Raw genomic sequence first — 18,918 nt, 5'->3', positions numbered from 1 at the left:
GTGGCTGCAGGTTAGCTCACTAGAGGCCACACACTGAGGAATCTGTCAGGAGAGTGGGTGTAGGGCCAGGGCCTGCTCAGGGCTGTGTGGAGCTGCTCATGTCTCCTGCCTTTTCCAGGACACTGGCCTGCATGCACAGTCACGGCACTAGCATGCCTGCAGAGCTGCTGGAACCCAGGCCGTGGCCCCATTTGGCTTTATGTGAAGGACGAGGCCTCAGAGTAAGCCCTGAGAAGGCACTGTGTTCTCTGTAGTGCTTTGCACCAGGCTGACCTTGCTAGAGAAACCCTGGGGTAGGAGCCCGATCAGAGGCTGCAAGACCAGGTCCTTAACAGGCCAGGCTGGCATTTTGCCCTGGTGGAAGGAAGCTTCAGCAGGTTTGATGTGTGAAACCTGTCAAAGGAACAGGGAGAGGGCAGGTTGCCTGCATGGTGGTGCCCTAGGTGCAGGAACCTGCAGGCAGACAGCTGAGGACACTCCCAAGAGCTTCTGGGCCAGCCCCACCTCGTGGCTGTCTGGCCCTGCCCACAGCACAACTCCTGAGCTCCTGTTCCCGTAGGATGGGCCTGCTCCAGTGAGGACTTTGGAAAGCCATACCCAGTGTACACATTTGTGTCTGCAGTGGTTCTGTTCATAGCCATGTGCTTTATTTTATTTTATTTATGTATGTATTTATTTTTGCACAACCGGGAATTGAACTCAGGCCCTTGTGCTTGCCAGGGAAGCACTCATTCCACTAAGCCATTTCCCTGGCCCCTCATGTGCTTTAAACTGGAAGCAAAACCATGAAAGAACATGTGGGAATGAAGAAGGTGTTTTTAGGGAAGTTGTGTCATCATCTTTGAATTTTCTGAACTTTTCGCTAAGTAATGGCTTGTATTTGGTCAAGAGTGATGTTTTCTGGTGACTGCGTACCCAAGAGTGCCCGTGACAGTGTGTGCCTGACCCTGTTAGTGCCACTTGATAGCAGTGATGCTTCTCTCCCTGTTCTCATTTTGTGTAGGTTGTTTCAAGTCGTTGGGAAAATAGATGATACACTTGCCTTGCTCAACCTGGTGAGTTTTTCCTGTCCTGCAAATGATGTTGGTTTGTAACTGAACCTCCCAGGAGTCAGAGGCATGGCCAGCTGCTTCTCTCCCAGCCTCTGGCCCCTCAGCCCCTAGGTGCAGGGCCTGGCTCTGCCCTGGGGAGGCCAAGGAGAGCCACTTTACCCACCCATTGTGGACAGCGGCACAGGCCTCTGGGCACTTGGCCACTGCCCTGTAGTGCCCTCATCCCAGGCCACATGACCCCAAGCCCCTCCCTTTGTCCTCTCTAGGCATGCATGATGACCATAACCCTCCTGCCTTACACGGTGAGTACAGTCAGTTCCCATCCCCACACAGAAATGCAGCCTAGGGAGCTGGTTCAGGGCCTGAGCTACAGGGCTGCAAGGAGGAGGTTGAGGCAGTCAGTGGGTAGAGGCACAGAGCACTTGGGCTGGGCACAGTGCTCCCTGCCTTAGGAGGCTGAGGCAAGATTGTTGAGTCCAGCCTGGGAAACATAGTGAGACCCAGTCTAAAAAAAACACCAAGAGAACCCAGAGAGGGTCACTGACACCCCAACTCTTGCCAGGCTTTGCTGCAGTGTGCCCCCACCCTCCCTCTAGGGCTGAAGGGAGTGTTCCTTCTCACTCAGTCTAACTTTCCCACTTGTACCTGACATTTTCGTTCAGTCTGATGTTTACACGCAGATCTACTGTTCACACTGACATTCACACTCAGGTGGATGTTCACAGTCTGTCTGACAGGCTTGCAGCTTGTTTGTCACAGAGAATTCAGAGCTGAGGATTCAGTGTGGATCTGATGACACTTTGACATTAAGGGGCCTGAAGTGGTGGGTGATATTGCTTGGGGAAGTGGACAGGCCCCACTCACACCCATGCCATTCCCCCCAGCTGAGCTGGTTCTGTCTGCTGCACACAGCATGGCTCTGGAAGGTGCACTGCATCCTCAGCTCCAGGCCAGGGGGCCTGATAATCTTGTGGATTTTGCTTGTTTTTGGACACAGTTTTCCTTAATGGTGACCTTCCCTGATGTGCCTCTCGGCATCTTCTTGTTCTGTGTGTGTGTGATCGCCATTGGGGCTGTGCAGGTAGGGTGCGGGCCTGCAAGCTGAGGGGGGTGGTGCATATGCATAGTTACAGCCCTACTGCGGAGCCCAGGGCCACTTTGGAGCGTGAATGTGGCTTGCCCAGGGCCGCGTCCTGCTGACCTGGGACTTAGGGTCCTCAGAGCATCAGGTACAGGGCAGGGTTTGCCATCCCTCTCCCAGCACACCCTAGGATGCCAGATCACCCAGGGCCCTGGCCGAGCCCCGCATGCCTGTGTTGATCGAGGGCTGATTGGCCACAGAGCTCCTTCTGCCGCCTGCCCACCCACAGGCACTGATCATAGGCTACGCCTTCCACTTCCCACACCTGCTGAGCCCACAGCTCCGCAGCTCCACCCACAGGACCGTGACCCGGCAGCACATCCTGCTCCTCGTCCTCCGTGGCCCAGCGCTGTGCTTTGCTGCAGCTGTTTTCTCCCTCTTCTTCTTCCCTATGGTGAGTGCTGCTGGGACAACCTCAGGGGGAGGGCTCAGCCCAAACTCAGAAGCCCAGGCCTATCAATGGGCTTGAAAGCTACCAGCCAGTTTCTAATAGGAAAGAGAACCCTGGTCTGGCATTGAGCAGCACAGACATCAGAGCCAGCTCATTGACTGTCCACATGCACACTGTTTAGGGAGTTGGGATTTAAACTGTCAGACTGCACCCTAGGGAAGACACTGACAAGAGTGTTTAGTGGGCATGTAGAGAGGCCCACCGGTGCAGAGCAGGTGGGCTGATGAGCACCCACAGTCCTGCAGTCTTGGGACTGCCAGGCCAGCCCCTCCCTTGAGGGCAGAATTGGGACACCAGGCCAAGCAGAGTATCTTGGCAGGGAGGCCACTGGTGAGGGCAAGAAGGTGGATGTCAGTGTGCACTGAAGTCCAAGGCTGACCTTGTGACCTAGCTACCTCAGAGATAGCCTTGTATGCTGGTGACAGCTGAGGGAGGAGATGAGGACAGTGCTGTAGGCTGGGACTAGCCTGTGAAGGGGTAGCAAGAGAGACAGAGATTGGGCATGGTGTCCTTGGCCATGCTCGCTGGGGATGGGGATGGAGTGGCCAGCATGGGGGTCAGGGCAGGTAAGGCCTGGATAGGTAGGTGGCCATCAAGGAGGATGGGCCTAATGGCAGCAGCCTGAGGCAAACTCCTGTCTCGGGAACAGTCCCCTCCCAGGGTTGGCAGGAGCATCTGGTGAAGGATGGTAGGTAATTCCTTGAAGGGGAGAGTGGCAGTGTGTGGGAGAGGCTCTGCATTGCACTGTGATCAGTTCTGTCCCTTTTCATCGTCCAGTACGCTGCACTGGCAGCAGGAGCCCACCTGGTGGTTAATTCTCAGTCACGGATGTTGGGCTGTCCCACTTTAGACCTGAAAGTAGGTGTGTACCACCCTTCACATCTGTTTTCAGATCTGGTGCACACGCCCAGCAGTGGACTTGCTATATCATGTAGTCATTCTGATTTTAGTTTTTTGAGAACTCTATGCTGTTTGCCATAGTAGCACAGCCATGTGCCTTCCCACCAGCAGCACGTGAGGACTCTTTCTCCATATCCTCATCAATAACTGCTGTCTGATTCCAGGGTGCTGGTGGTGGAGGTGGTGCCCTCTTATGCCACATGTCCTCCATGCTGAGCATCTTTCCATGTCTGCAAGCTGTTCCCAGCTGGGTTGCATTGTAACAGCTCCTGGTGTCCCATTGCACTGTCCCCTTCTCTGTGGGTACCCAGGCACTCCGCAGATTCCTTGGCTTGGGGGTCTGCTTCTCCACCAAGGATGATGCCCTTGGTTTTCCTGTCTCTCCAGCTGCCCCTCCCTGGGAGCATCTCCTAGCTCCCAGGGTATGTGGCCCTGCCCTGTGGGAGAAGGTGTTGACTTTCCATGTCTCTCTGCAGTCATACCTGCTGATGGTGACCATCATCTTCCTCCCCTACATCAGCAAGGCCTCCAGCTGGTGCAGAGACAGACTCATGGGTAGGCACTGAGGCCCCTGAGGATGTCAGGTGGGGCTGGGCACACTGCATGGTGGGTGACCCTAGCCTGATGCTGTAATCTACAACATCCTGTCCATCTCCTCTCCCAGCCTACACAACCCAGCCCTTGGGGTAGTAATGGCCATGCTGGCCCCACAACCCCCAGGGACTGGGCCAGCTTCTCCTTCCTGGCATGTCCACAGGCCGCAGGCAGCCCCCAGATCACAGTGTGGAGATCTTCACCTTTGACCTTCATGAGCCTCTCAGCAAGGAGCGGGTGGAAGCCTTTAGCGATGGGGTCTACGCCATTGTGGCCACATTGCTCATCCTGGACATCTGGTGAGGACCCCACTCGTGGCTGGCCAGCAAGGCCCTGACTAGAAGCTGCCCAGTACCCCTGCCAGGTGCTGTTTGTCTCCAACCCCCTTCGTGAGCCCAGAGCATTGGAGGAGGAGGAGGAGGTGGTCCCACATCAAGGACAGGACTCCCAGAGAGTGGAGGGTGGTTTGGGCCTAGGGTGCCAGGACAGCATGGCACCCCTGGGACTCAGCCCTTTCCTGTGTGCTGTCAGGCCTTCTTCCTCCCACTGTTGACCCTGAACTCTGCTCAACTCCTAATCCTACTGATGGTTTTCTGCTTCTAAGTGTTCACTTGTTCAAGTCTTTCCTTAAAAAAGACTGGTCCTCAGTCACATTTCGGGTCACACTCATTCCATTAAACATGTTGAACACTCTGGTTTTATATTCTGTATCTGATAGTCTGACCTTCCTGCCACACTCAAGGTAGGCCTTTCTACTGTAACTTGTGAAATTTTAAAAACTAGAAGCAAACTTTTCTTAGTACCTCATTCCTTTTGATTTAAAGAACATCAGGGCAACCTTTCCTTGCTTCCCCTTGAGGCCAGGGGTCATGGTTGGGGCAGGGAAGCCACTGCACCCTGAAGATCCTGCCTTGTGCAGCACCCCCCCCCCGCTCTGTCTTCTTCCTCTACCCTGTCCTTGCCATCTACCCCCTCCACAACCAGCTGATAAAAGGTGCTGTTTCCTGGTACCCACCCCAGACCACCCAGAGTGACACTTGGTCCTTCTCAGAGAGGTGCAGAGGTAGGGAGGCCTCAGGCTCACACGCCCATCTCGGGGTTGCCCCTGCTCCAGAACTGCTGGTTAGCAAGGAATCCCCCCCAGGTACCAGTTAGGGGTGCGTTTGGGATGAGTGGGAAGCACTGGCAGTGTGCTGAGCATCTAGCCATGTTCCTGAAATGCATGCTGTGATGCCCAGACCCTCCCACCCATGCGGGGAGCTGGAACAGATGCCCTGTGTTCTCACTTCCCAGTGAGGACAATGTCCCCGACCCCAAGGATGTGAAGGAGAAGTTCCACAGCAGCCTGGTGGCAGCCCTGGGTGAATATGGGCCGCACTTCCTGGCGTACTTCGGCTCCTTCGCCACAGTGGGGCTCCTCTGGTTTGCCCACCACTCACTCTTCCTGCATGTCCGAAAGGCTACACAGGTCATGGGACTGCTCAACACACTCTCACTGGCCTTTGTGGGCGGCCTGCCCCTAGCCTACCAGCAGACCTCAGCCTTTGCCCGCCAGCCCCGCGATGAGCTCGAGCGCGTGCGTGTCAGCTGCGCCATCATCTTCTTTGCCAGCATCTTCCAGTTTGCCATCTGGACTGCGGCCCTGCTGCACCAGACAGAGACACTACAGCCAGCAGTACGGTTTGGTGGGCAGGAACACGCCTTCATGTTCGCCAAGCTCGCCTTGTACCCCTGCGCCAGCCTGCTGGCCTTCGCCGCCACCTGCCTGCTGAGCCGGTTCAGCACGGCCATCTTCCACCTCATGCAGATATCTGTGCCCTTCGCCTTCTTGTTGCTGCGTCTGCTGGTGCGCCTTGCCCTAGCAGCCCTGCGGGGCCTGCAGTCTCTACGGCCAGCACACCTCCCACCAGGCAGGGCCAGCGAGAGTGAGCCTGACGCCCAGGCCCAGCTCCTGCCTGCCTCTTGCTAGCACTACAGAGCCCACACCTGCTATGTGCTACCTGCTTGTCTCACCCAATGCCACAGGTCTCCTCTCCACTGTGAAATGCCAAGGTCTATCCAGAGCATGCATGCTGCTCTACACAGGAACTTCTACCCAGACATGGATCTCTCCCTTAACAGAACAAGTTGCCTTCGGGTCTGCATCTGGATGGCTTCAGGCAGCCCAGCTGCCCAGGACCCCAGACACCCTGCCCACCTTGCCCCATTCTCCTGGGCCTCTGCGTAGAGCCTTGAGCAGCACCTCCTCCCCAAGACTCAGCTGTTGAACTCGGAAGTCTCTATCTGAGGGGCCACCTACCCCAGACCTCCTGCCCAGAGTGTGCAACACCACTGGGGTTCCCAGTCCGTCTAGCTCCTCCCCACGCTCAGTCGCTGGACACAAGAATAAGAGAGGGCACTGCAGGACACTGAAGCCCAACTCTATTTGTCCCAGGTATAAGTTAGGTCACATTCAAGTAGCAGTAAGTCAGAAGGAGAGGCCTAGGGCTCAGGGTCACAGCCCTGCAGGTGATCTCAAACAGCAGACAGACCTCTCATCATAATTTGCATACAATTCCTGCAGGTTGAAGTCAAAGCAGAACTAACTACACCACTAAGGTACTGTTCTGAAGATAATAAGTGACATTTTGTAAACACGAGGACTGTTACACTGAGACCACCAAAGGAGTAGGGGCACATGTCTGCAGTTTTGGCAAAAGCAAGGAAGGGATGTGGTGCTGCAGCACTGAGGCTCCTGGGGAGGCTGCAGGCCATGCCCAAGGCTGAGACCCACAGCAGTGCAAACCCAGCACCAGAAGTGCTGGGAAGGGTGACCTGGTGGCCCCTTGCTTTGGGGACCTCTGCAGATACCCTACATAGGCCACTTATTTTTGGTCAGATTCTTCCAGCATGTGGAGTGGGCACAGGGAGAAGAGCTTCATTCACACCAGCCAGGCTGTCCAGGCAGAGCGCTCCCCATGGGGCTCAGCCAGCAGTGCTGCCTGGGTGGGTTAGGAGCTGTGGCCACACTGGTACACGAGCCCAGGTTGCTGGCAAAGCGTTATGTAAAGTGCTACATTGCCGAATAAGGGCATTAAATCCGCTCCTCAACATGTGGGTGTTATTTACAGGTTCACTGACTAGACCAGGAAGCCCTGCTTCTGGTCCCCTCTAGGCACTAAATGCCCACCCCAGGGGCCAAGGGGGGGACACACTTGGGCCCAGCCCACACTCCAGCTGCCACGCAGTAGTCATCCAAGCCCACCTTGCCTCAGGGTGGACATAGGTCCCCTCTCCCAGGTGAGGCTGGCTACCACCCACAACTTCCTCCCCTAGTAGAATCCCATGCAGTGATGAGGCAGGAGTCTAGGGACAACACCTTCCCTGAGCCAGGTGGGGGAAGTCACCCCATGGCCACCATGGCTACACACCACCTGCCTATGGGGGAGGGAGGCCAGGCATCTGCTCCAAAGGGGCATCTAGGGGCCAGCCTGAGGGTCGTAAGATGAGGTCAGAGGCCAGCAAACAGTTCATTCCAGTGCTGTACTGCCCCGAAGGCCAGAGGGCAGGACAGCCAGGAGCCCTGTGCTCCTGTCCCAGGCACTGTCCAGGGCTGGGGAAAGGGGCTGCCACCCACCCAGGAGTTTTTACATGAAACTGGATGGGGACAAGGGTTGCAGATGTCCTGGCCCCAGGAAGAAAGCGTGGGCAGAGCTGCAACAAGTCCATCGGATGGACGCTCCAGCGCAACCTGGGCCTCTCAGCCCCTACTTAGTGTTGCCCTCGGGGGTAGGCACAGCGTCCCCCCTGATGGCTGCAGCCTTCCTGGGCTTCTGCTTGGCCTTCCTCAGCATGTGGACCTGTCCCAAGATGGGCAGGATGGATCAGAGAGCGGGGCATACCAGGTTGCAACCCCATGGTCCAGAAGCAGCCGTGTCTCAGAGGGGCTAGCCTGAGGTGGTGTGTGCAGCCACTGGCTCTGCCTTTGAGCCCCACCTTTCTCGGGAGGCCTGGCACTCCCACTGAGGAGCATGGGGCTTGCAAGGCTGGTGCCTGCCTCAGCACCTGGGGCTTCCCGACTCACAGAGGCCCAGGCCTACCTGGGCAGCAAGGCCACCCAGCCGCCCCTCAACTTCAGCTGCCCAACGTACCTTAGGGCCTGCAGCTGAGATGATCATGTGTCCTGGGGCCTGGACCCAGGGCTCACCATCTACCTGCACAGGCGTGGCCTTGAGGAGGGTGACACGGAAGTAGGAGCCCTGGGCAATGCGGATGCCGGAGCGCAGTCCCCCCTGCACCTGACCCTGAGAGGAGGTCGGAGCCAGCTTAGCAGGTGACGGGGCAGCACAGGAACCTGCCCTAGCCCAGTGCTTACCATGTGCACAACACCCGTCACGCCCACCACCTCTAGCAGCCCATCGTCCATGCGCGGCTTCTCAAACCTTGAGTCACTGTCCGAGCCCCAGAGGTCAGCTCCTGAACCCCAGCTGCCCAAGAAATGGGTGCACTAGGGTTAGGCCTGGTACCTGGCCCAGCTAGCTCACGGAGTCTCGCTGGGGGCAGTGCCTGCACACCTGGGGATGTTGATGAAGATGAGGCCCTCAATGCTGGGCAGCTCTACCTCCCGCTGCTCCACCTGCAGCCGGATCTCCTTGTGTAAGCCACGTGAGTGGCTTATCTTCTGCAGCCCGACACGTACATACACACCCTTGTTGTGGAATCTGCAAGACATAAGTCAGGTCACTGGCTAGGGGCTGTACCTGCCCAAGCATGTGCTCCTACCCACCTGTCCCGTGGTACCTGCTGGTGAATTTTCCAGGCTCCTCCTCCCGTGCCTGGTGGAAATCCAGGCTGAGCTCGGCATCAATGCCAATACCACAGTAGTTGCTCATCTGTACAATCTGGAAACGGAGGGCTCTTCCAGGACATTGCCCACAGTGTCTGGCTGCCTCCCTCCAAACCTGCTCTGCACTGTGGCCCCTTCCTGGGGCTGCCCTGCTCAGCAATTTAGCACCCCAGGAAGGCCATGTGCCCCACAGCATGGCTAGGAGAAGGGGAGTATGGGAGGGCCATGGGCAAGGTCCAGGGGCCACTTGTTACCTTGGGGGGCTCTGCATCCACCACACTGTTCTCTGTACCAGCAGCCTTGTGAGCATCCAGCAGGATGGTCCAGCGGTCCATAAGCACAGCATCTGCCTCATCCACTGACACCAGCATAGAAAATGGGTCCTCTCCACTGTAACCTGCACCCCAGCGGAGGACCCGGCCAAGGTCGTTTCCTGAAACACAGGTGAGATTTGGAGGGACACCACACACCTCTCTGAAGAGACTTTACCTCATAGTGATAGAGTTACTATGGGACAACCCCTTACAGGACAGAGATGTCGCCACCACAGGTCAGGGGTCCCACCACTGAACTTGGGCAGAGCCTGGGGTAGGGCTATCCTAAGGTACCACTCTCCTAATCTCCTAACCCTACCTGTGCCCAGAGGCAGAATAGCAACAGATGGCTCCTGGCAGGCCAGATGGTGCCGTGTCTCCTCCAGGGCAGTGAGAACCCAGCCCACAGTGCCATCACCGCCACATACGAGCACCCGGAAGCAGGGCACCTGGGAGAAGAGGTGGAACCTGTGTGGGAGGCAGGAGTACTTGTGGGGTCCTCTGCTGCAGGTAGGCGGTGGTCACCCATAAGCCAGGGTAGGACCTACCCAATGTTCCTGACTCAGGCACCCGTCCTTTTCAAATGTCTATCTCCAGCCACATGGAGGACTTGGAAGTAGGGAAGGGGACACATATATGTGCCTGTAGATGCACACTCACCCAGGAAGTGGTCCCCCATTGGTCAAATCGAAGACCTGGTGAGGGTTCAGCAGCTTCCGGAAACTGCAGAGCAGGTCTCGGCCCTTGAGGCCCCCACTCTTGGGGTTCACAAACACAAGGATGGGGCAGCAGTCTGCAGGCAGCTTTGTGTGCTGTGAAGGAGGAAGGCAGGTGAGGGTGGGGCCTGAGGCCTCTCTGCCCCCCACGGAAGCTGCTAGCAGTGCCCAGCCTGGGACTGCAACTTCCCTAGGCCAGGGTACCCCTCCCGAGGAAGACAGGGCTTTACCCTCACCTGCAGCCCCTGGGGCTATATGCTGATCCCCACCCCATAACTGAACACAGGACAACCTTCCCCAAAAGGATCATCTGAGCTGCCAACCACTTGGAACTCTTAAGCATGAAGGCCAGGACCAGACCCAAATGCCAAGGGACCCTAATATATCAGACTGGAAGCCACAGGGAGCCCTGCCTGGCACTGCCAGCCAGCTGGCCTCAAAGGAGCTACCCCACACCTTTGGAAGTCAGCAGCACTCAGGACTTAGCACACAGGTGGCTGCCCAATAACCTGGGCATGGGAAAAACCTATGTCCAAAAGAAAAGCCTAAGAAACAGCCCAGGAGTCTGGACATGGTGGACCAGACTGGGGTCCCTGGGACATGGTAGGGTGAGAAGAGACAAACAGGCTAGGTGCAAACACAAGGTGGGTGGCAGCACACAGGCTGGGCTGTGGCTGGGGCAAGGACACACTCAGGGCCACGCGGCCCATGGGCAGGCAGGGCTGCCTGTGGCCACCACTTACCCATGCACCCCAGGGCGGGCAGCTGACAGGAGAGAGAAAGCAGTGTCAGCCTCACACCCAGTAGTGCTGCCTCCACAGGTGATGGCCAGGGCAGAGGCAAGAAGGACCAGAGTGTCACCCACCCCAGGATCAGATCCTACCCTCATTCTGCTCTAACACTGCTCACAGCACAAGATCAAGGGCCAAGGGTCAGGGCGCAGAGCAGCCATGGACACCTCGGTCCTGGGATTCTGTGCGCAGACAGACAAGCTCAGAGAGCACTGTGCGGGTGCAGGGTGGGGCCTGACTGCAGCCCTCAGGCTGCCTCACACATGCCACACCCATGAGCTGTGCCCTTCACCCCGGGCTGCCCACGGCTTAGCCCCTATTCCTGGCACTACTAGCTCCTGAGAGAGTCCTCCAGCATGAGGAGCTCTACCAGCTGACCAGAGGCAGCCCTCAGAGTTGGGGCCCCAAGGCCACCAAGTGGACAGCAGCACGTGGGAGTGTGTCACACTCTACCCTTAGTGAGGTGCCCACTGGGGGCCTTGACATACCTATCTAACCTGAGGCAGCACCCACACTACAGGCCAGCCCTGACCCCATGGGACCTAAGAAATAGGTCTCGCCATCGGGCAGCCTTGAACAACTACAGACACACTGACCTGCACCCTCTGCTGTAAAGCAGGCAATGTAGTCCATCTTGGGCTACTGTGAGGGCTGACCAAGGTGGCACCTACCAGCCCGGGAAAGTCGGGAAAACAGCAGACAAGACCATACCCAGCTGCATGGAGGTGTGGATGTCCTTGGGGTGTAGGCATCCTCAGGGATGAGAATACTGGCCTGGAACTACCCACTCACCAGCACATCTGGGAGCACCAGCGTGGTCAGTGGCTGGCCATGCACAGCCGTGTCCCTCCCCAGCATGTACAGCCGCTCGGCCTCAGCAAAGCAGGTGACATCCAGCACCACTGCACCTGTGACAGGTAGGCCGCTACTCAGGCCAGGCTGGCCTATGCAACCTGCTCAGGTCAGCCACCAGGGGATGTGTCCACAGAAAAAATCCACATCAAGGGACAGCTAGGTTCAGGGGGTGCCCCTCATCCCCATCCTCAGCCCCTGCCTGAGCCACAGGTGCCACAGGGGTCTGGGTACCCAAAAAGGGGTGACCAGGTAAAAGCTTTTCCAAGAAGAGGCATAGATCCAGAAAGGGCAAGTCTTAAGACAACTGCCAAGCCTCACAACATTTCAGCAAAGCATCAGAAGTGAACCAGGACAAAACCAGGGGCATCACTGGGCAGACAACTGCAGCAGAGGAGCCTGTGCCCATAGGAGGGAGAAGGGTGGCCTTGCCCCATGGGCACGGGTGTCACCAGGCAACAGATAACTTACCTTGGGGGTAGACGTGGCTCATGGACACGGCGGCAGCTGCACAGACAGATGGAAGTCAGAGTACCCAGCACCCAGGCCAGCCCTTGGCATCATATCCAGTGTGGCCCAGCCCAAGCACCCCTATGCCCACCCCAGAATAGGGTCTCTGTACTCCAGAAGCAGAGTGCAGGGACCTTGGGGAGTGACCATGAAGGGAGGGTGCCCAGAGTCCCAGGGGAAGGTAGGAGGACAGGACCTGGCCTGCATCAGCTCCCTCCCAGCCGAGCCCAGTCCACCCAGGATCACACCTTTGGTGGCCATGGCCTCCTGTAGCAGGCTGTCATACTCTTGAGGGCACAGGCCAGGTGGCAGGCCACCCACAAACAGGGAGATACGGGGGTTCACAGTCCTGTTCTCAGTCACATAGAACCGCGTCTGGCTGGCCTGCCGCAGGGATGTCTGTGGGGAGAAGGCACCAGGTTTGGGGAAGCTAGGCAGCATGGCCCACATGGGCCATTCCACCTCCTCCACCCAGGGAATTGGGCATTTCAGAGGAAGCCAGGTGAGAGGGCGGGCCTTGCTCTCGATGCACACCCACCCTTGGAGACCTGGGGCCAGCTCTGCTGGAGGATGCAGAGCCAAGGGCAGGGCAGGACTGGCAACTACCCCACTGACCTGCCGGATGTCCCAAAGTCGTCGGAGCAGGGACTCGTCATCAGCAAGCACATTCCTCTGGACTGCAGAGAGGCACAGACATCAATCAGTGCCCCCGCACCTCTGCAACAGCCACCCTGGGCCCAGGGCACAGATAGAGGGCAAGTCGAACTCACCTTGCCTGCTGCCCATAAGCACCTCTACCAGCTTGAAGCTCTCAGGACCTTCGGCCTACGCAGGGGGAATGGGGTGTCAGGCCTGGAGCTGGTCCCCTCCAGGTAGACATGGAGACAGGGCTTGGCCCCAGAGTAGTGGCCTTAGGTAGCTCACACACACACACACACACCTGGCGTCCAAGCAATGGGAGGACCTCTAGCACCACAGTGCGCACTGTGCTCTGGGAAGTCACCCGGATGGACACATATGCCACGCCTACCCTGTGGGGGATAGGCTCAGAAATTGGATACAGCCCCTACCCCTCACCCCTGCCCCAGATCCCAAGTCTCAGGCCTTACTTGAGCCAGCCAGGATAGATCTTCAGGACTTCCTGGGTGCGGGTCCGTGCACGGATGACCCAGGCTTCAGGCTCATGGGCCCCAGAGCCCCTGTTGCTGTCCTCCTCAGCCAAGCCACCATTCCCAGCCTTTCCTGGGGCCTGGGCATCACTAGCCAGTGAGGGCAGGGTCAGCTCCTGAAGCTCAAAGTCCTCAGGGTCCTCACTGACATAGTAAGCCCGAAGTGCTGCCTCCTGCAAAGTGTGGGGGTTCAGTGGGGGGGAACAGATGTGAAGGGACAGATGTAAAGGTGCGAAGGAGCAAGGTGTAGGGGACCAGGTATAGGGAGGAGGTAGAAGAGCTGAGTGTGAGGCACCAAGTAAGGTGGGCCCAGGTGTGGGGAGCAGGTGAGGGGTCAGGTGTGGGGAGCAGATGGAGCCCAGGTATGGGCACAGACCAGTGTGGAGAGCTGTAGGGAGCCAGCAAGGGGACAGGTTGGGGCCAGGGGGCCAGGGGGCCAGGCGTGGCTGGCACTAGGCCTCCTGACACTCTAGAGCCTCCTTACCAGCACCTCCTCACTTCTAGCCAGGCGAGGCACAGTGACCAGACGAAAATGGTTTCTCCTCATGGTGTCATTGCCATCAAAGATCTTCAAGGTCTGTTTGCCTGGCCAGTGGGAAGCAGTTAAGAATCCAGGAGAAGGGGGCAGGAGGGGTGAGCACTAGCCCAGGGGCACTTACTGGACTCAGGGGCTGCCGGTGCATCCCTGCCAGGGCCCAAGGCAGTGCTTCCAGCGGCGCCGTCTGCCCCATCACCTGTGGGGCGAGCAGACCATCACACTCGGCACTCTGCCTGGGCCCCACACCCCAGGGTTACCCCACCTGCTCACCCAGCTCTGGGGCAGCAGTCTCGGCAATACGGAAGCAATGCATCTTGCTGAGATTGCGGGACACCAGGCGCACACACCCAGGGGGCAGAACCATGGAGCGCAGCCGCCCAAAGGTACACTCGGGAGCCAGCACCGCAGAGCACAGCGCGTGGGCCTGGGGGAAGCGGCTGTGAGGCAGCGCCTGCAGAGCCGCACTCCACTGTCCCCTTCCCATGCACCCACCTGGGTCCCCCACCCCATCCCATCTTGGTGCCGACTGGGTACCTCCTGGCCCCACCCTCCTACTACGTACCTGGACGCCACACCACTCACAGCGCACACCGGCCAGCACGTCTGCAGAGCCGCAGGTCTTCCTGCAGATCTCACAGCGCGCCCCCAAGGGCAGGTTCCCCTCCCGCCAGTGGTGGTGGTAGGTGTCCTGTGAGGCAGGGCGGCAGTAAGGGGCTTGCCCCCAGCTGCCCAGCTGCCCTGCCCCAGCTGCCACACTCACGTGATCATGGTGTCCATCCTGGTGGCACTGGCGGCAGTCACTACAGGCGAAGGGCACACAGTCGGCGTGAATGTGCAGCTCACACACTGGGGGGTGGGCAGGGTTAGGGTCCTCTGGCAGCGCCTCACTCCTGTGCTCCTCACTGGCCTCACTTGGGCTGGAGCCAAACCAACCTCTGCCACCTGTGCCCCGCTCCCTTCACCGCATGTGTGCTCTGCCCGGCTCTCACCCCTCAGAAAGCCCTGTGCCTCCACCCACATCCCTGGGCCACGGTATGTGGCAAAGACCAGGACACTAGACAAAGGGCTACCTAAGGCCAAGCAGTCCAGTGGTACCTTCGCAGCGGAATGCAGGTGCCTCCAGGCTCTTGCGGCAGACAGCACAAAATTTTCGCTTGTACAGTCCCCGGGGACCAAAGCAGTGGGCTACTGGGACCTGCAGGGTGCAGAGAACCTCAGATCTGGGCTGCCCACCCTGCACCCTCAGCTGAGCGTCTGCTACTCTCTGTGGGTCCAACCCAGAATGCCCTTCTGGGACTACCAACAACAGTCCTCCCCTCCACAGCTCTGTGGGTACCCACCCTATCCTTCTGGGCACTGCCACCCAGGAGGCCTGACCTAAGGCTGGCCTGGCAGAATGGGGGCAAGGGAAAGGACCCTGTACTACACACAAGTAGAGGAGGGCTCAACTGCCAGGCATGTGGCCCCTGGCTCTGAGGCCCAACATGCCTCCCAGGGACTACATGGGCTGCAACTGATGGCTGGCCTGCCGCCTCTACATGGGAGCCCACAAAAGAGGAAAGACAGACATTCACCCTGATGCAGGTCCTGATCCTACTGCTAAGTTAAAATATGCAGTGAAAGGCAGCCAGGGTGGACATGCCAGGATGTGGATGAGTTTTATTTTTTTCTCAAATACTAATATTCTCTAAACTTTCACCATGCATGTATTTGAAATACATACTTGTATTTTTTTAATTTAGTAAAGAAAACATGAGGATGAACTTGAGAAAACTGCAGATTCAAGACATCTACACAAGAAGTCTCCCTGCTGGCTTGGATGGCACAAGAGTGGAAGACACCCAGACCCACATCCCCTCGGGGCTCCCTGCACTCATGCTTGATAACCAGGTTGCCTGCCCCATCATGTGCAGACACCACAACCAAAACTCATCCCACAGCAAATGCCCCCCCCCCCCCGCTGGCACGTCTGAAACGCACCGCATACCCAGCCCTGCACCCAGCCCACCTACCAATGCACCCTGGGCGGACCCCTCACCAGCACCGGCAGGAGAGGGCTGTGGGGGATACCATCAGCTATCCTCACCCCACCACTGTGCACAGGAGGGAAGCCCTGCCCTGCTAAGACCCAGCCAGGTGCCTTTTTACCCCACTGAGGATCCCCATGGAACCAACTCGCTTACACCAGTCATGTCAACTGCAGAGCTCATGTGTGCTTGGCTCAGCTTCTCCAAATGTGACCTCTTGCAAGACTGGTGTCACCACCAAGCACTGCAGCGTGCAGTGGATATGACACCCCTCCCCCAGGACCCCTTATGCTGTCCTTCATAGCCACACCCAGCATTCTGTGTTCCCTGAGCTTCCTCATCTGGAGTCTCCGTGTCCTATGTGTCCTTTGGGCTGGATCAGCTTTTCTCAGTATGATTCCCTCCTGGGAGCCGATCAGCAGCTCCTCTGCTTCATCTCTGAGCAGGACTTTGCCCTTAGCTCCCCAGCTATGGTGTGACGAAGCTGAAGGTCAGCTAGGGGTCAGCACTGCCTGGTGTCAACACCTGTGCCCACAACACTCACCCGAACCAGGCTGGGTGCCACACCGGCACATGGAGTCTTCACATGCCGCAGGCACTTCTCATGGGACATAAAGTTGCAGACTGTGGGAGGGAGAGGCACAAGTTGCCACTGTCCCCTGGAGAGCCACCATCCTACTCAGCAGGAAAGGCCCAGGGCCACAGCAGGGTACCAACATCATGTGGCAGGGCGCAGGTACCTATCACAGTGGACCATTCTGCAAGAGCTGAGTCTCCCAGTCTGGTCCCATTGAGCAGTGGTGGCTGGGGAGATTAGCTCAGCAGTATAAGTGCTTACCTGGCAAGTGCAAGGTCCTGAGTTCAATCCCTGGTACCAATAAATAATAAAAAATGCTTCCATTGAGCAGTGGGAGACCACCAGTGACATCAACACAGATGATGCGATCCCCATGAGAGGCTGCAGCCACTGGGTGGCGCTGTGGCCATCCTAAAGGAGGTTTTTTTTTTTTTTTTTTTTTTTTTTTTTTTTTTGAGGCAGGGTCGCTAGGCAATTCAGGCTGGCCTCAAACTCACAAGACTCCTCTTGCCTCTGCCTCCCGAGTGCTGGGATTATAGGCATGAACCACCACATCTTGCTGTGTGTATGTGTGGTCTTTTTTTGTTTTGTTTCCTTTTTTTTTTCAGTTGAGGTTTATTTTTTTGATTTTGACGTGCCGAGGACCAAACCCAGGCTTGCTAGGCAAGTGTTCTACTGCTGAGCAAAATCTCCAGCCCCCATCCTAAAGAATGCTGAATGTGTCCTGTCATCAAGAAAGTGGCCCCGCCCTCCGTCATCTTTGTCCTGGCCTCATGAGGGGTGGTCTAGGGCTACCAGCAGGAAGGGGCTCTGTGAGCTAGCGTACCCCTGCGTAGCCCCACAGCCAAACCAAGACACCCCCAGCTACACAGCTTCCTCAGGGCCCCACAGCTGTGCCAGGCAGGGGCAACCAGGTGGGTACTCTGGGAGGCAGGAACCACCAGGAGGGAAGGTGGTCCTAGGCCCCAAAGGAGGTGAGCACTGAACTGAGGCTACCTACCATGGCAGGAAGACAGGGAAGTGTAAGAAGCGTGGAGAGGCCGGCCCCACGGGACAGCAGGCAGCCTGAGCCAGCGCATTCAGAGTCAAGACAGGGTAGGGGCAAGAAGCCTGCAGGACCCCACAGGTAGTGTAGGGCAGAAGAGGCCACATGGGCAAAGGGACACAACCTCAAGACTGCCTGGATAAAACTGCCTGTGGGGCTCAAGCCACCCACTCATGAGAAAAGCAGTTCCCCAAGAAAGCCCCCTGCGGCCCCACCACCAGAGTCTACCAGATGAGAGACAAAGTCCCTCCACAGACTGCTATAGGGAAACTCCCAGAAGTAGGCTGAGGTCCACTGAGAGAGCAGGGACAAGGAGGAAGGTCAGGAATCACCTCAGAGCTCTCCCCAGGGCAGTCCACTGGCTGTACTTGGAAAGCACTGGCCAGCTTCCTTCTCCACCCACAGAAGCAGCACCCAAGGGTGCCCCTCTTCTTCCTACACCCTGGCCAGGCCCAGTCTGCCTAGGTGCTAGCCCATTCTCCAGACCCTGCCTGGGAGAGGCTGATGGTCCTCTCCCAAGCACTTAGCCCTGCAACACATGAGCTGCTTTGCCCCCATACTAGCTGAGGGGTCCTGAGCTGCTCAGACCAGAGGACCCCCTGCAAAAGTCACAGCTGTAATGGACCCAGACTCCAGCCTTCGACTGAATCCTGCCTTTGTATCTCTCACCTCTGCAAGGATCCACTGTCTAGAAGTTATAGTTCTGTCTTCACCATTTCACCTCCCCAGGGGCTAGGCTCAGGCCCAGAGCTCCACCTCTGGGGCTTTTTGCCCGGTGTAGGAGAATCCACTGGTCTAGCCTCCTACCTTTAGCCCTCTGTCACCATCTCCTGTGCGCCCAGACCTGGAGCTGACTTAGCTTACAAGCTTGTACCTTCTACCTCAGGGAGCCACCTGGACAGGGCAGTCTTTATGAACTGACCCGCCCCCGGGAGTCAAGAGGAACCCTGTGTGAAGCGAAGGGACCGAGAAAGCACACACTAGGTCAAAGGTCCACGCTTCCCAAGGGCCCGGCCAGCAGGACAGCACAGGAGACCAGGGAGGGAGGGCTGCCCCGCACCCAGCCAGGCAGGACGGGAGCCCAGTCGGTCGGGACGCCACCCTGGGAGAGGCAGCCTGGAAGGGGGGGTCGGGTCAGGTCCTCACACTGGGCCCTGGGCAGCGGCGCGCTGAGGACGGCGGCCCGGCCCGGCCCGCACCCCAGCGGCAGGGCCCGGCCCAGGCGCGGGCGGGCGCGAGGACAGGCCGTGCTCGGCGGCTCACGCTCACCGTCGCATAGGAAGCCGGCAAGCCCCCAGATGAAGTCGGAGCAGAAATGGCAGAACGTGGGCTTGGTGAGCGTCACCTTCCGGAAGCTGTGACCCGGCACAACGGGTCCCGGGACTCCGTCGCCCGCCCGCCCCGGCGCCTGCCCTG

The 18,918-nt window shown here is 58.0% G+C and overlaps 2 protein-coding genes across 3 annotated transcripts in view; one reads left to right on the top strand and one right to left on the bottom strand.

Annotated features, from left to right (window-relative positions):
• The window catches only part of Tmem175 (transmembrane protein 175), a 29,489-nt gene extending 22,261 nt beyond the window's left edge, over window positions 1-7,228 (top strand). For both annotated transcript variants that reach the window (XM_004624694.2, XM_023700454.1), the window contains 7 exons: window positions 1,004-1,055; window positions 1,319-1,354; window positions 2,050-2,133; window positions 2,423-2,587; window positions 4,021-4,099; window positions 4,302-4,437; window positions 5,432-7,228. In XM_004624694.2, the coding sequence (XP_004624751.1) occupies window positions 1,004-1,055; window positions 1,319-1,354; window positions 2,050-2,133; window positions 2,423-2,587; window positions 4,021-4,099; window positions 4,302-4,437; window positions 5,432-6,107 (1,228 nt within the window). In that variant the 3' untranslated portion in view covers window positions 6,108-7,228. The remainder of the gene's footprint in view (window positions 1-1,003; window positions 1,056-1,318; window positions 1,355-2,049; window positions 2,134-2,422; window positions 2,588-4,020; window positions 4,100-4,301; window positions 4,438-5,431) is intronic.
• Window positions 6,543-18,918, bottom strand: part of Dgkq (diacylglycerol kinase theta) — a 13,136-nt gene continuing 760 nt past the window's right edge. The window contains exons 2-24 of the mRNA XM_023724121.1: window positions 18,772-18,915; window positions 16,425-16,504; window positions 14,949-15,048; window positions 14,614-14,699; window positions 14,416-14,541; window positions 14,124-14,277; window positions 13,975-14,049; window positions 13,800-13,900; window positions 13,256-13,488; window positions 13,087-13,177; window positions 12,917-12,971; window positions 12,762-12,823; window positions 12,395-12,545; window positions 12,108-12,143; window positions 11,577-11,692; window positions 9,938-10,089; window positions 9,597-9,745; window positions 9,218-9,396; window positions 8,918-9,018; window positions 8,692-8,838; window positions 8,493-8,604; window positions 8,269-8,421; window positions 6,543-7,977 (exon numbers count right to left, since the gene is read on the bottom strand). Coding sequence (XP_023579889.1) covers window positions 7,885-7,977; window positions 8,269-8,421; window positions 8,493-8,604; window positions 8,692-8,838; window positions 8,918-9,018; window positions 9,218-9,396; window positions 9,597-9,745; window positions 9,938-10,089; window positions 11,577-11,692; window positions 12,108-12,143; window positions 12,395-12,545; window positions 12,762-12,823; window positions 12,917-12,971; window positions 13,087-13,177; window positions 13,256-13,488; window positions 13,800-13,900; window positions 13,975-14,049; window positions 14,124-14,277; window positions 14,416-14,541; window positions 14,614-14,699; window positions 14,949-15,048; window positions 16,425-16,504; window positions 18,772-18,915 — 2,696 coding nt within the window. The 3' untranslated portion in view covers window positions 6,543-7,884. The remainder of the gene's footprint in view (window positions 7,978-8,268; window positions 8,422-8,492; window positions 8,605-8,691; window positions 8,839-8,917; window positions 9,019-9,217; window positions 9,397-9,596; window positions 9,746-9,937; window positions 10,090-11,576; window positions 11,693-12,107; window positions 12,144-12,394; window positions 12,546-12,761; window positions 12,824-12,916; window positions 12,972-13,086; window positions 13,178-13,255; window positions 13,489-13,799; window positions 13,901-13,974; window positions 14,050-14,123; window positions 14,278-14,415; window positions 14,542-14,613; window positions 14,700-14,948; window positions 15,049-16,424; window positions 16,505-18,771; window positions 18,916-18,918) is intronic.

Source organism: Octodon degus, unplaced genomic scaffold (assembly GCF_000260255.1).
Source record: "Octodon degus isolate 3935 unplaced genomic scaffold, OctDeg1.0 scaffold00006, whole genome shotgun sequence".
In the NCBI taxonomy this organism is placed as follows: Eukaryota; Metazoa; Chordata; class Mammalia; order Rodentia; family Octodontidae; genus Octodon; species Octodon degus.
Note: the sequence above shows the minus strand (reverse complement) of the source record. Positions and strands in the feature narration are given on the sequence as shown.